This window comes from Apus apus, chromosome 6 (genome assembly GCF_020740795.1).
Source record: "Apus apus isolate bApuApu2 chromosome 6, bApuApu2.pri.cur, whole genome shotgun sequence".
In the NCBI taxonomy this organism is placed as follows: Eukaryota; Metazoa; Chordata; class Aves; order Apodiformes; family Apodidae; genus Apus; species Apus apus.
The window spans coordinates 27,236,039-27,248,445 of NC_067287.1; the positions used below are offsets into that span (position 1 = coordinate 27,236,039).

A 12,407-nucleotide genomic window follows, 5' to 3' on the forward strand; every position below is an offset into this window, starting at 1 on the left:
TTACTAGAAATTCAGATCCCTGGGTTTTGAGATGCAGAGAAGTATATTTGTTAGAATAATGACCTGCCTCAGCATTCTCTGAATGCAACAGTTATTTTGTCCAAATGACAGCAGACTGTCCTCCAGAGCCCACTAATTGTTTTGATATTATTTATCTGCTGTATTTAAATTCAGTCCAAGGAAGAAACAGTTGGTCTAGCACCATTTTTGAGCATGCAGAAATGAGATACACAGGTTTAATTTGCTTTACTATTGAACTGCCAGTTTACTTTCAGTAAGTCTCCATAATAATGTCTGTACTAGTGAACTTAGGAGAAGTAGGATGCAGGCTTGAGCACTAGCCTGCAATGGTGCTCTCTTTTCCTATCTTAGTTGTTAAATTCAATTATGTCCTAAGTTTGTTGCTTAATACGGCAGTTAGAGCCTACAAGGTATGCAAACAATGGTCAAGAACTAATTATGTGGATGCTACAGACTACAGTAATTCCTGACGCACCTGAGGCCTGTAATGGGGAAAATTTTGCAGACTCTACATCTAGCTTGGTGAGAAACCATTTTTGCGACTGATAACCTGTAGCATGTAGGGAGCCACAGGAGAACAGCTGGCTCTGATCTCAGCCACGACAGGAATTTTTCTTCAACAATTGCTGAATTCAGAACCTGGAAAAAAATACGTCTCAATTTCAGTCATTTACTTGAAAAAAAATTGGTGCCTCATCTACAGCTAGTTCCTAATAAAAGCTTTGATACTGGACTCTGCTAGCAAAAATTTTCCATTAATGTAAAACATTACTGGGTTACAAAGTTTTGGAATAAATGCAAGAGTCTTCAGTAGTATCTTAATGAGGATCTTTCCCATAGATACAAATCCTTCTGTATTGTGAGACTGAAGAACAGTCCCGCCCCTTAAGGTAGATACTAGTGGATGTCATATGGTGATAAGCTTGCAATTGTAACCAATCAGCAACGGCCAAAATAATTGTCCAGGACATCGAAATTTCACTCACCCCATGGAAACAGCTGTGAATAGCAATTTCCACACAAGACAGAGTGCAGCTTTCTCCCACAATGGCTGGGATCTGCATAAAGACGAAAGGCTCAGAAACACCTCAGTAAAAAACAGATGTTCCCATCATGCTCTGCTGAGATGGTGACAGCACACAGATGGTGAAGCATCCATGGAAATGCCATTTTACATACTGTTCTGGAGAAAACCTGTTCATATTCATACAATCAGTACGCAATTTCATATTTCAGTATGTGTCAGAATGATTTGCATCCAGCTCACTTACTGAAATGGATCAATATACTACATTGCCATACTACGATACTAAAAGACACTGGGTTTGAACCTCAGGGGTCATTTTCAGATCACATTTTCAGTGCCACTTCAGCTGTAAACACCTGCATGCTACAGCGTTTTCCCACAACTGCAAGCTATTCTAGGGAATATAGAAATGTGAAGTTTGGAGTCACTTTAGAAACAGCTGTATCCAGCTGTTTCCAGGACCTGTAAGATCAGGGAAAATGAACGCACAGAGGCACCGATGAGAGTGGTTACTCTGACTGCAAAAATCTACAGAATTTTATTATATTTATATCTACTTCGCATGGTAGCTCCCCATATCCACAGACTGCCTTAGTGACTTCCGTCCCCTAATGTCATCAAACATAATATGTATCGACCATGTATTTTTTTCTCTTATATTAGGAACCTACAAGATCTGTTGTGTAACAGCACTGCAGTGGCATTACCTGATTTAAGTCTGTTAGTAGGCTTCTCAGGGCACTACGGGTAATCATGGCCACATTCCCATCAGGGACAGCATAAAACTGGAAGAAAGCTGAAAACAACCAAAGGAAAAGAAACTGGAATCCTGGCAGAGCCTGAAGTGTCTTCTATCTATTTATTCTCAAACTACTTACATGATAATTGCAGCCTACAAAATAAACCCATCAAGAAAGTTCCCCTTTATTGTCTATTTAACAGGTATTCAGTGACTGCTGTGACAATACTTTCTTCCTACAGGAACGTGAAAGAGAAGAAAAGCACTGAAATTATGGCAATTTCTTATTCCTCGCAGTTAAAACAGGTAAGAGTGAAGGGAACAACACACTCATTTTCATGGCTGTAAGAAAAATATTTAAATACATTTATACAAGTTATGCACTATTTAAATTGTGACTTTTTAATTCCAAATTATAATTTGGAAGCAAATACGCAGTATGCAGTGGAAGAGTATGAGGCCAATATGCCACTTGTAGTTCATTTGTTCTCCATTTTGAGCATTCAGACAGAAATCTTTGTGCTGCACATTGCACTGGGCTACCTTTACCTGTTATACTTAGTTCTGTAATCACTTTTGTCTAATTTTAAAAGGTGTCTAAAAGCTTCCTGGATCAAATATATAAAATTTCTTTCTAATCCAATGAGATTTAAACCCCAGGTTTTTCTGTTCTTTTCTGCTAGGCAAATAGAACTTGGCCTTCGTTTTTAAGCTCTACTTATCTTAAACTCCTATGACTTGTTCTAAGACTCTATGCAAAGGTGGCTACAGACATTGATAGAAAAGTATTCTTCTGCATCAGACTTTCTCTAGAACCAACCAGTCAACATACTTTCTGCATGGCAGAACTGTGTTCTCTTTTAAAGTACAAGAAAACCACAATGGAGATTTTCCTCAATGTTCAGGAATTTGGGCAGTGTACAAAATCATACATTTCCTACCTCTGTATTTAGCCAGTAGAGTGTCTCCTGAAAGGGCAATTAGGGCAGTTGCAGCAGATTTAGTTTTGATATAACCTGTTCCAGATCTAGGAAGATAAAATAAGTTACATTACATTCACTGAGAATGTAAAACGTGAAACCTTAAAAGAAAAAAATACTGCTCTGTTGGAAGACAACTTCAAAACTAGTATCCTTCTATAAGTACATAACTAATGTTGCATTTTAGAGACATTTTATGTATAGGACCCTTTGTTGCTGTACACAGTTAACTCTCAAAGATACCACGAAATCATAAAACAAAAAGACAGCATCTCCTTTAGAGACCTCAGATTCCAAGTAAAATATAATTTTACACGTACAATACATGTTCTGAAAAAAAATCTGCTCCTCACTTGTGGAAAACCTTCCCAAATAGGAAGAAGAGAAAGCAGGATTACAATGTTTTTTCTACTATATCATCAGGCAGTCTCACTGTGGCCCCAGCTCTGCACTGAGCTTCTCTTGGGCTGATTCCCCTTAGTTTCCCAGCAACTCAGTTTAATCAAAAGGATATAGTTTTGACCACTAGATCATAAAGAATGTAGCTTAATTTAGAACCAAATTTTGTGACATAGACATCTAATGAAAAACATTTATTTGTGAAGACAAAGCAGATAAAAATTGGAAATAATAAATCAGGAAATCCTGGAAGTCTGTATTTAAGATGCCACTTTTGCAAAGCAGTATTGTACTTCAGAATATCATTACATAAAATTGTCTTCAAGCATTTTTCAATAAACTGTATTTCTACAGAGCATAGTGCATAAAGCATACAGTCTCTAAAGTATGAGCTGCATGGGAAATTGTTGGTAAAAAGTTTCTAGATTTTCAATTTACACACTTAGTTTTTCCAGAACTTTAACAGAAAGAAGGCCTAGATTAAAGCTAAAACATACAATCAAAAACCCTTCTGGGGCCTTATGTAAGCTTATTAAGTAGGCTACCACAAAAACATGGAAAAGCTCTTATGTGCTCTTGGCATGAAATACATTCCAGTGTTGACAGTGGAGAACAACATTGTACAGAGAAAACACAATTAGAAAACTATTTTAATAAGCTTTTCTTATCCTATATTACTTGCAAGAAACTTATTAATTTTATTTTAAAAGAAACTACAACAAGAAAAAATGACACACTACAAAGAGAACAAAAAGATACCAAGATGGTTGTTAAGAAGATTCTTCTAAATTATTTCCTTACAGTGCACACAAATCACAAAACACTCTTGATGTTTCTAGCTTTGTTCCATAATACATCAGTTTATTCTTACCCTTGACTTTTTACAAGCACAAAAAAATCTGTAACATGGAACCTTATGCAGTAATGATCATATTGTTAATGACTAGTGATTCAATAAAGTCCTGCAGACCACTTACATCTCAATCACTTTCAGAAAAAACACTTAGCTCTGATGTAGAAGGGAATAAATGTCAGCTGTGGTGAATAAATTGTACAGTGAACCTAGCCTTTGTTTTTTATATCAGATAAAATCACAAACCAATCCTGTCTTTAGAGAATTCGTTCATTATTCACAAACAATAAATGAAAACAGTACATTGTGAGCTCCTTCCTTATTATTCCCAGAAACTATTTGCTATTCACAGGAGCTAGCTGATCAGCTTAGTTAGGAGTCAATAGTTTTGTTTTATAATTGGTTGATAAACATTTTAAGCTGGAGAAAAAATAATATTGAAAAGTGACTGGTAAATTCTTGACCTGGGTATGGGTATCATAATTTAAAGGCAAAGATGGATTCTATCTCAGGAGTGTTTCAAAATACCTTGGTAGTCAAAAGAGCTACTTTCTGCAATGCTGTTCACAGAAAAAGTTAGTATGGACTGGCAGAGATCTGGATTTCCAGCTAGTTTTGGAAACATTCGACAGCTGTTTCTCTGAAGATTTGTGCTTCATATTCCTATAGCTGAACTACTCCTTGTGTATATACAAAGCAAAATACTATCAAAACAGATACAGAAATGGTGTAAGAGTGGTAGAAACAGTCTAGTAGCACTTCATGATGGCTTTACATTTGTGCTTCCTCTCACCTGTCATACATGGCAGCTAGCAGGCTCAGTGTGAATTTGACAGCTCTTGGATCTATCTGACCTGGTTTTTCTAATCTTGTCCTTTGGAATAATATCATCAGCATTCTAGAGATCTGCTGCACTTTCAGAGAAACCTGCTTGATAGCACTTGATAGGATGTGCTCAATCAGAGAAACATCAATCAAATCCACTGTGGGAAAATTAAGAGAGAAATTAATAAGGATCCTTTTAATGAATGGAAGATCAACATTTCTGTATTAGAAGCACCTAGCTAATACAAGTCTGTAAAATTAAGTATAAACCAGTATACATAAAAAGGAAATAATCTGGGAAAGGTCTTGCTGGGTTTGTGGATGTAGCAAAACTTGCAAGGCTACCAAGATAAAACAACTCAACTAAAGTTCACTTTGGGATGGATAGAAAGGGAATAAAATATCATCATTAACTCCATTCAAATTATAGAGGAAAATAGCATGATTAACTACATCCAAATTATAGACCTAGCTTCATTCTATGTATAGATAGCATAAAACTAAGCACCATTCAGTACTTCAAAAAAAGCTCACTTGGGACTGTGAATACAATTTGTGCTTTCATGTAAGCTCTCTCCTCGCACACAAACACAAACAGGAGGGGGGCACTATGGCCAAGAAAGGGGCAAAAAGGCTGTGTTATAAATGTGCCATGGAATAACTAAGAGCCAGTGAGAAGAGAGAGCTATGGCTTTTTAAAGGTCACATTCAGTACTGCAGAGGCATGACCAAGAATTAGCATTGGAAGAGAACGACTGTAGTAGATTGAAAGCTTGTAGATTGCTGAAGAAGCAGAGAACCTAGAACATGTTGGCTGTGGTCTTTCCAGTGCAGATGGGAAAATACCAGTGTGAGACACTGGTGAATCTCAGTCTGGAAACCCATGTGCAATTCTGGTCACCAGTGTTCATGGAGGAGTAGAGCAACTGGGATAGATGCTGTGAGTGCCTAGGGGAGACAAGGAGGACTAGGCAACAGAGCTAATAAGAACCAGCACCTGTGTGAACTGTTACTTCCATTCTGTGACACACAGCACTAGGCAGATTTACCATGTCAGGGCTAAGATCAGACAAAATACATCCATAGAAGGCCATGGCCAAATGAAAAAAACACGGCCAAGACCAACAAACTAGTCGTATTTTCTGTGCTACCCTGAAGACCTCACTTGCAATTTAGTGCATTTTCAGCAACTGACTGCTTCAGGTGGAAAATTCAAGATTTTCATGCATTTTAGCTCAATATGGAATTTACATCCAGTAACTGCAAAGTGCAACCAGGCTTTGTTCCATAATTCTTTGCTTGCACAGAATTCTCACTCACTTTAAAGATGGAGAGAATGACTGCTAGCTTGGGGTTTTCTGGTTTATCATATTTGATTTTGTTCTCATTTATACTTATAGTATTAACAGTAATGCTGGAAAGTGTATTTTTTGATGATCCACAATTATTTCCAATAAATCAACTCCTAAGAAACATACGAGAATTTGACATTTAATAAGACTAATAACATACAGAATAAGATTAATAATTGCTAGTGATGTCTACATAGCAGGGTTGCAGATTTTAACAAAAATTTGTTTCTGCTACACCTTTAGAATTTTACTAATATATTTCCTCTGACATTCAAAAGGGGAAAAAAATCAACTTGTATATGAAGTACTATCTAGCTCTTAAGTGTTCTTAATGCATGCTGAGATTCTCAGTGGAAAAGGAGATAGCAAAGCAGCATAATAACTCATGGTGACAGCAACATGATTTTTTTACAGATTCTTCTCCCTGTCAAAGGACAGGATTCTCTTCAGCTACTAACACTGGCACAGACTTTGTACTGAGCGTAGTTTTAGGGCTGTTCTGTAGACAGAGCTCTGAACATCACTGAAAGCCTCTGTGAAAGAAAACAAACACACATTACAATAGAGTGGTTTGTTTTTTTAAAAAAAAAGAAAATAAAGGAAAACAAATTACTTAACTAAAAACTAAAAAAAAATATTTAAATTTGGACTTGATCAAAACCCACAATACTCTGAAGTAAAATTCTGAAAATCTGGAAAAAAAAACCCAAACATTCTATTTTTTTCCAATAGCTTGGTGGGGAAAATGGTAGTCTTATGACCAGTAACATGACAAGCGGTAAAAATAGTATTTAACATAAAAAGCACACTTGTGTCTTTGGGAATCAAGTCTATTCATGGAGTAGAAAAAAGGATATGCACTATACATGCTTTTAGACAACATCACAATGAAATAATACTTCTTCAGGCAAAACAATTTCTTGATCAGAGATGCTTTTCTACAAGGAACAGTTTGACAGTCTACACAGAAGGGTTATTGTTTTGGATGCATATTGTTTCAAGCATTAAACAAATTTTCTGTCAAGATCAACATCTGGGACTCTCTCAGTGAAGATAAGCCATTTATCAGAGCAACTGGCTTTTGACATGTCTGCTTAGTAATCCCACTCAAGCTGCTCAACTAGATCCTATACACTTATATTATTTCAGCTCATTCCTTTCACATCACTACAGGATGTTTTCCTGAGTGGGAAATAAGGGCTTCTGAACATGACCTATACCTGGTACCTTACACACATACCTAGGACTTCAAGACAAAACAACAAACAAACAAACAAACGAAACAAAAAAAAACACCAACCAAACAAAAAAACCCAAAACAACACAAAGACACACACAAAAAGCTTGTTCACAGTAAGTTTAGAAACTAGAAAGGGATATATCGGTTATCCTCCTGTCCTCTGAGATTCTTTCTCCTCTTCAAAGAGGAAGAGTTACTAACTGTTGATTAAGGTCAAATATGAGCATCAAATAAGCATAACCAAGCAGAACTAGCTCATGAAACTCTTTAACTTTTTAGTCCGCAAATGAAACAATCTGTGTGCAATGGTTTCCCAAAAACTTACCAGACTAACATTAATAGTCAGCAAATTACAGGCTCTACTAGTTCCCAGATGCTGCCTAAGATATAGAAATAAGCCAGTATCCGCTACACCATCTGCTTAGTCCTGCTCTTGTCATACTATGTTTTGTAATATTATTTGGAGATGTAGTGTAGCATGTCATAAAATGTGAAGAACTAGTTTTGACTTCCATGCATCATCGGTTCTTTCTTCAGTAAAGTGATCCAACGCTCTTTTGAAAGTAACAGAAAGACTCCCACAGTTTTCAGTAGGCCATGGATTAAGTCCCAAATTCTTATTTTAAAATACAAATGTTAGAAACATACACATGATCCAACTCAACACCTTCCATGTACAAGATGACTTTTGAGTGGAGGTAATCTGTTTTAGTAGGCATCTGCTACTCACTTCAAGTCCACCCTTAAAGACAAAATGGGGCTTTGTAGTAGGGCACTCTGTGCCTGTCACTAACTTGTACTTGCACAAAAGTAAAACAGCAGACAAGAAAAAAAAAAAAGCCCAAATTAAATACAAACTATTTTAAGATTATTATTTATGAGAGGCTATTTGGGAGCACATAACAACTCTTTCATTTCTCATAGAGATGGACCTTCCCCTTTGGACAGAAAACCAGCATGTAAACATTCTGCAGCAGATCAAATTTCACCTCAAGACTCATAAATGCCCTTTGTTGAGAAGCTGACAAAACGAATTGCAAACACCTGTGGAAAAGAGTGCATTGTTTCCTGACATCTCCAGCTGGTTACCTGCTAGTTCTGCATTTTGTGCTACTTGCTACATAGCAGATCTGCTAAGATTCTGCTCTCAAAAAGGGACTGGATGGCCATCCTTCATGCCTATCCTAGAATATGTGAAATCTTATTATGTATTATAAATTAGGGAACACAGCATCTGTGTGCCCGATCATTCCATGAGCCAATGTGACAATGGCAGAGAAGGTGCCAGGACAGATCCAAAAACAAAGGTAGGGTAGCACAGCTGTGTATTTTGTCATTTACGTGTTACAGCAGGAGATTCTGCAAGTGGCATGACTTCACTACAATTCATTAGTTTCTGTCCAAACAGACACCGAAATGTCTCTTGAGAAAAGCTGGGGAAAAAATGAGAAAAATCCTTACCCTGCAAGTCTGGATCCATCTGAAGTGAACAGATGGCATTAGGCATTCTATAACAAAACAAACCAAAGTGTAAAAACCACATTTTCTCGACAGAGGCATATCAAACCATTCAAATCAAACCTTTTAATCTGAACAACTTACTGGATGCATTTCAGAGAAATTAAACAGACTTACATAAAATAACACAATAGTTTTGGTGCCAAGTGCTGAGAAACTCCAGAAAATTGCATGCTTTTATAGAGTAGGCTAAAGTAGGAGTATCTCTAGTAACTGCAAAATTGTATGAGGATGAACACACTATTGAAAATGCCAGTGTTTACATACAGGATTACTACACAGTCCATACTGTGTAATTTCAGGTCAGAGAGGGAATACTTTTACACTAGACATTACCAAAGATTAATTAATTGTAACTGCTCTCAAATTTATTTTCTAACAGAACTAAACTTCTCAGGTGGGCTGACATTATTTCTTTTTTAGCTGAAAAGTAAGGGAAAAAGGAAGCACAACCATGAATCCACTTCTTGCACAACCCTGAAAACAATGGTAATTATGTCCCTAATAATAACAGAAACTGAATGTCTCCTCTCAGGATTTATTTCACTAATGCTCTAATCTACATTATATTTTTAAGCAAATTTAATGTGAATTCAGTATAGTAACTATCTTTCAGGTAATATTACAGTTGAAAAACAATAGGTATAAAAGATCTCAGTTACATGAGACTCCAAAGGCCACATATATGGATAATAGTGGGGGAAAAAAAGAATTTTGCTACAGTAAATAAAAATGAAATAGTTGGACACTACCTCAAACCTAAATAATAAATTTGTTATTAAATCTGAACTTACGCAAGTGTTCATTTTATTACCTCTTTCTAGTGAGAGTAATTTGTAATAAACATGACATGATACTAGCCAATTATGAAGCATAAATATTTGATTATCTATAATTATTGAGTGTACCAACATATGCTTCTCACCATTTTAAATGGTGACAGCCGCAGCTTTGTGTTTCAGTCTCTAAATAATCTATACTTAAAATGATGGGATACAGATTTGCTTTAATAACTTCTTCATTGAAGACTACAATGCCACAGATTTTATTGAAGTCCTTCTTTGAAAGAAATACCACTGTTTCTTTTTCACTGTTCTTGATTTTCTTCCTTACTATGCTTTAGAGCTTGGACTCAACCCTAGCTTCTGCAAGGCTGCAGTTCTGCCCAAAATCGACACTGGTATGTAACTTTGCTTATACATTTATTCCTAAAACAGGTGCAGTAGTATATGCTTGACAGAAAAGAAACTGTAGGGAAATCAAAGAAATCAGAAGATTCTAAGCAATTCATTGAACACAAGTATTTAGCAAAAGCTACATGTAGCAACCTGAGAGATAGACTTATGAACACACAGCTTGCCTGAGATTTTTATCCTTTTTCTCTGTCCACTAAAGGTTCATAAAATAAAGCAAGAGGATAATGTAAAAATACACAGGTTAAAATCACTTAAGTTAGAACTCACTCATTACAATTTGCTCGCTCAAGTAAGAACAGATCCACTGACTTCCCTGAGTTACTCAGCATGCATTATCCATTAGGACTTGATACTTCCTGTAAGATGACAAGCTCTCTAGCTATTGCAGCACAATGTCTAGCTTTTAAATTGCCCATATGGATAAATACACTCTACTCTTGTACTAAGGTATTAATGGCCTCAAAGTTAATTACACGTTTATGCATTTTACCAAACTGTCTTCACTGTGCAACATCATAACATCACACCCACTAACACTTCCTCCAAAAAGTTAAGAAAGGCATTATTAACGTATGTACAGTCTAAGTTGTTATCTACAAAACTCTATGGCGAGTCCAGATCTTGGCTGCAGTAGGAGTATTTGTGTGAAATGAGCAGGATTTACTTCACTTTTGGCACATCTACTTTATAATGAACATAATACGAAAGTAAATACAGCATCTGAACTAACCGCTCATTGATAGACTATTTCAGCCAGTGTGTTGTATTTCAGCTATAGATGCTCTTTATTAATAATAAAAAAACACTTCCGCAAAAGAAAAATGTAAGTTCAAAATTAATTACAAATGCTCAGGGAATAAATTTTTACAATTACAATCCCCAATCCCATTAACATAAATACTCTTATATGCAAAACAAGAGTAGCCTTATTCTTGAATCCTATTGAAATGTGTAAGAAAAGTAACTTTTGATGACTTACATGCACTGTTTGCCTATGCAGGTTCTCAGAATATGTACTTTAGCAAACAGAATACATTTTTAAGCATGCTACAGAATTCAAGTACAAAGAAAGAAAAACCATGTCAAGTTAAAAAAGAAATCTCCCAACAGATCACTTGACTTGATCACAGAGGCCTTCCTTCTTTTGATATAAGACAACATATGATGAACATTTTAAATATGTATAAAATAAGCTACAATTACTGTTGTTTCCTGTTAAGTATGAAAAAATTCTATGTTGTGTTCAAAGACCAAAATTACCATCTCCTCTTAAACACAGTAATGGCACTTACCTTTCTCTCAGCTACTTACTTAATTCTTAGCTCAGAAGTCAGACAGCACTGCCAGAGAAGTCCAGTAGTTTATAGCACTTAAAAGTTGACTTCAAGACACAGTTCTAGATGTTTTGCTTTTAAATGAATGCTGTTCAAAACAAATGCTTGGCAAAGACCCAGATCAAAGTATCAAGTAATTGACTGAGCAGTCGAAACAGAAAACACTAATTAATTAGTCATAAACATAAACATCCTGAATTATTAAACAGAAAGCTTCTTTGATCTTTCTTTCAAAGCAATTTTTTCTTACAGCTGGAGTGCAATATTTCTAAAATGAGGGTTCTTTACTAAGCATCTTCCAGTTGCTGAGAAACAATGTTGCTATAGAGACTGAAAATTAGGTGAAAGCTGGCACAATGCAGAAACTACTGTTGCACCAACACAGTCCTAAAAAATACTAAGTACTAGCAGTAATGTCCTAGAATAAGAATTGTTCATACCAACCTTAAAGCTTACACACTTTTCAGTACACTCAAATGCTAAGGTTTACACACAATATATATACAATTTGTAAGACACACACATTTATCTTAAAGCACTTTTTCATAAGTTTTTTAACAGTTACTCTGACACCCAGGTAGCAGGATTCATCAGTGCTATGAATACCCTGCATACATAGCATTACTCAGTAACCTGAGAGAAAATGTGTACCACAAATTATTACTTATAGAAAACCCAAACTTAGTGATACTGTCTATCACAGTTAAAACTGTAACCAACTTTTTTTACTGTATTTTTTGCTTTCCTGTTATTTTTATTCTTTCTTTCTCTCCTAAGTAAAAGAAAAGGAAAACAAACTTTTGCATTCTATTATGCTTCTACAAGGGAAGGCCTGCAGGTCACTATGCAAATCTAATTAGAGTAACTTAGGATACAAGAGACATCTGAGACATTTGGTTTGCTTTCTCCTCCCAACCTCTGTG

At 35.9% G+C, this 12,407-nt stretch overlaps 1 protein-coding gene across 6 annotated transcripts in view; it reads right to left on the minus strand.

Annotated features, from left to right (window-relative positions):
- DYTN (dystrotelin) overlaps window positions 1-10,475 on the minus strand; it is a 49,249-nt gene extending 38,774 nt beyond the window's left edge. For 4 of the 6 annotated variants that reach the window (XM_051624120.1, XM_051624122.1, XM_051624121.1 and 1 more), the window contains exons 1-6: window positions 8,898-10,475; window positions 4,813-5,002; window positions 2,729-2,814; window positions 1,756-1,844; window positions 1,008-1,079; window positions 497-660 (exon numbers count right to left, since the gene is read on the minus strand). In XM_051624120.1, coding sequence (XP_051480080.1) covers window positions 497-660; window positions 1,008-1,079; window positions 1,756-1,844; window positions 2,729-2,814; window positions 4,813-5,002; window positions 8,898-8,979 — 683 coding nt within the window. In that variant the 5' untranslated portion in view covers window positions 8,980-10,475. Of the gene's footprint in view, window positions 1-496; window positions 661-1,007; window positions 1,080-1,755; window positions 1,845-1,926; window positions 1,985-2,728; window positions 2,815-4,812; window positions 5,003-8,897 lie in introns of those variants that run through there. The other 2 variants (XM_051624123.1, XM_051624124.1) reach the window with 2 other exon arrangements.
- Between the last annotated feature and the right edge of the window lie 1,932 nt (window positions 10,476-12,407).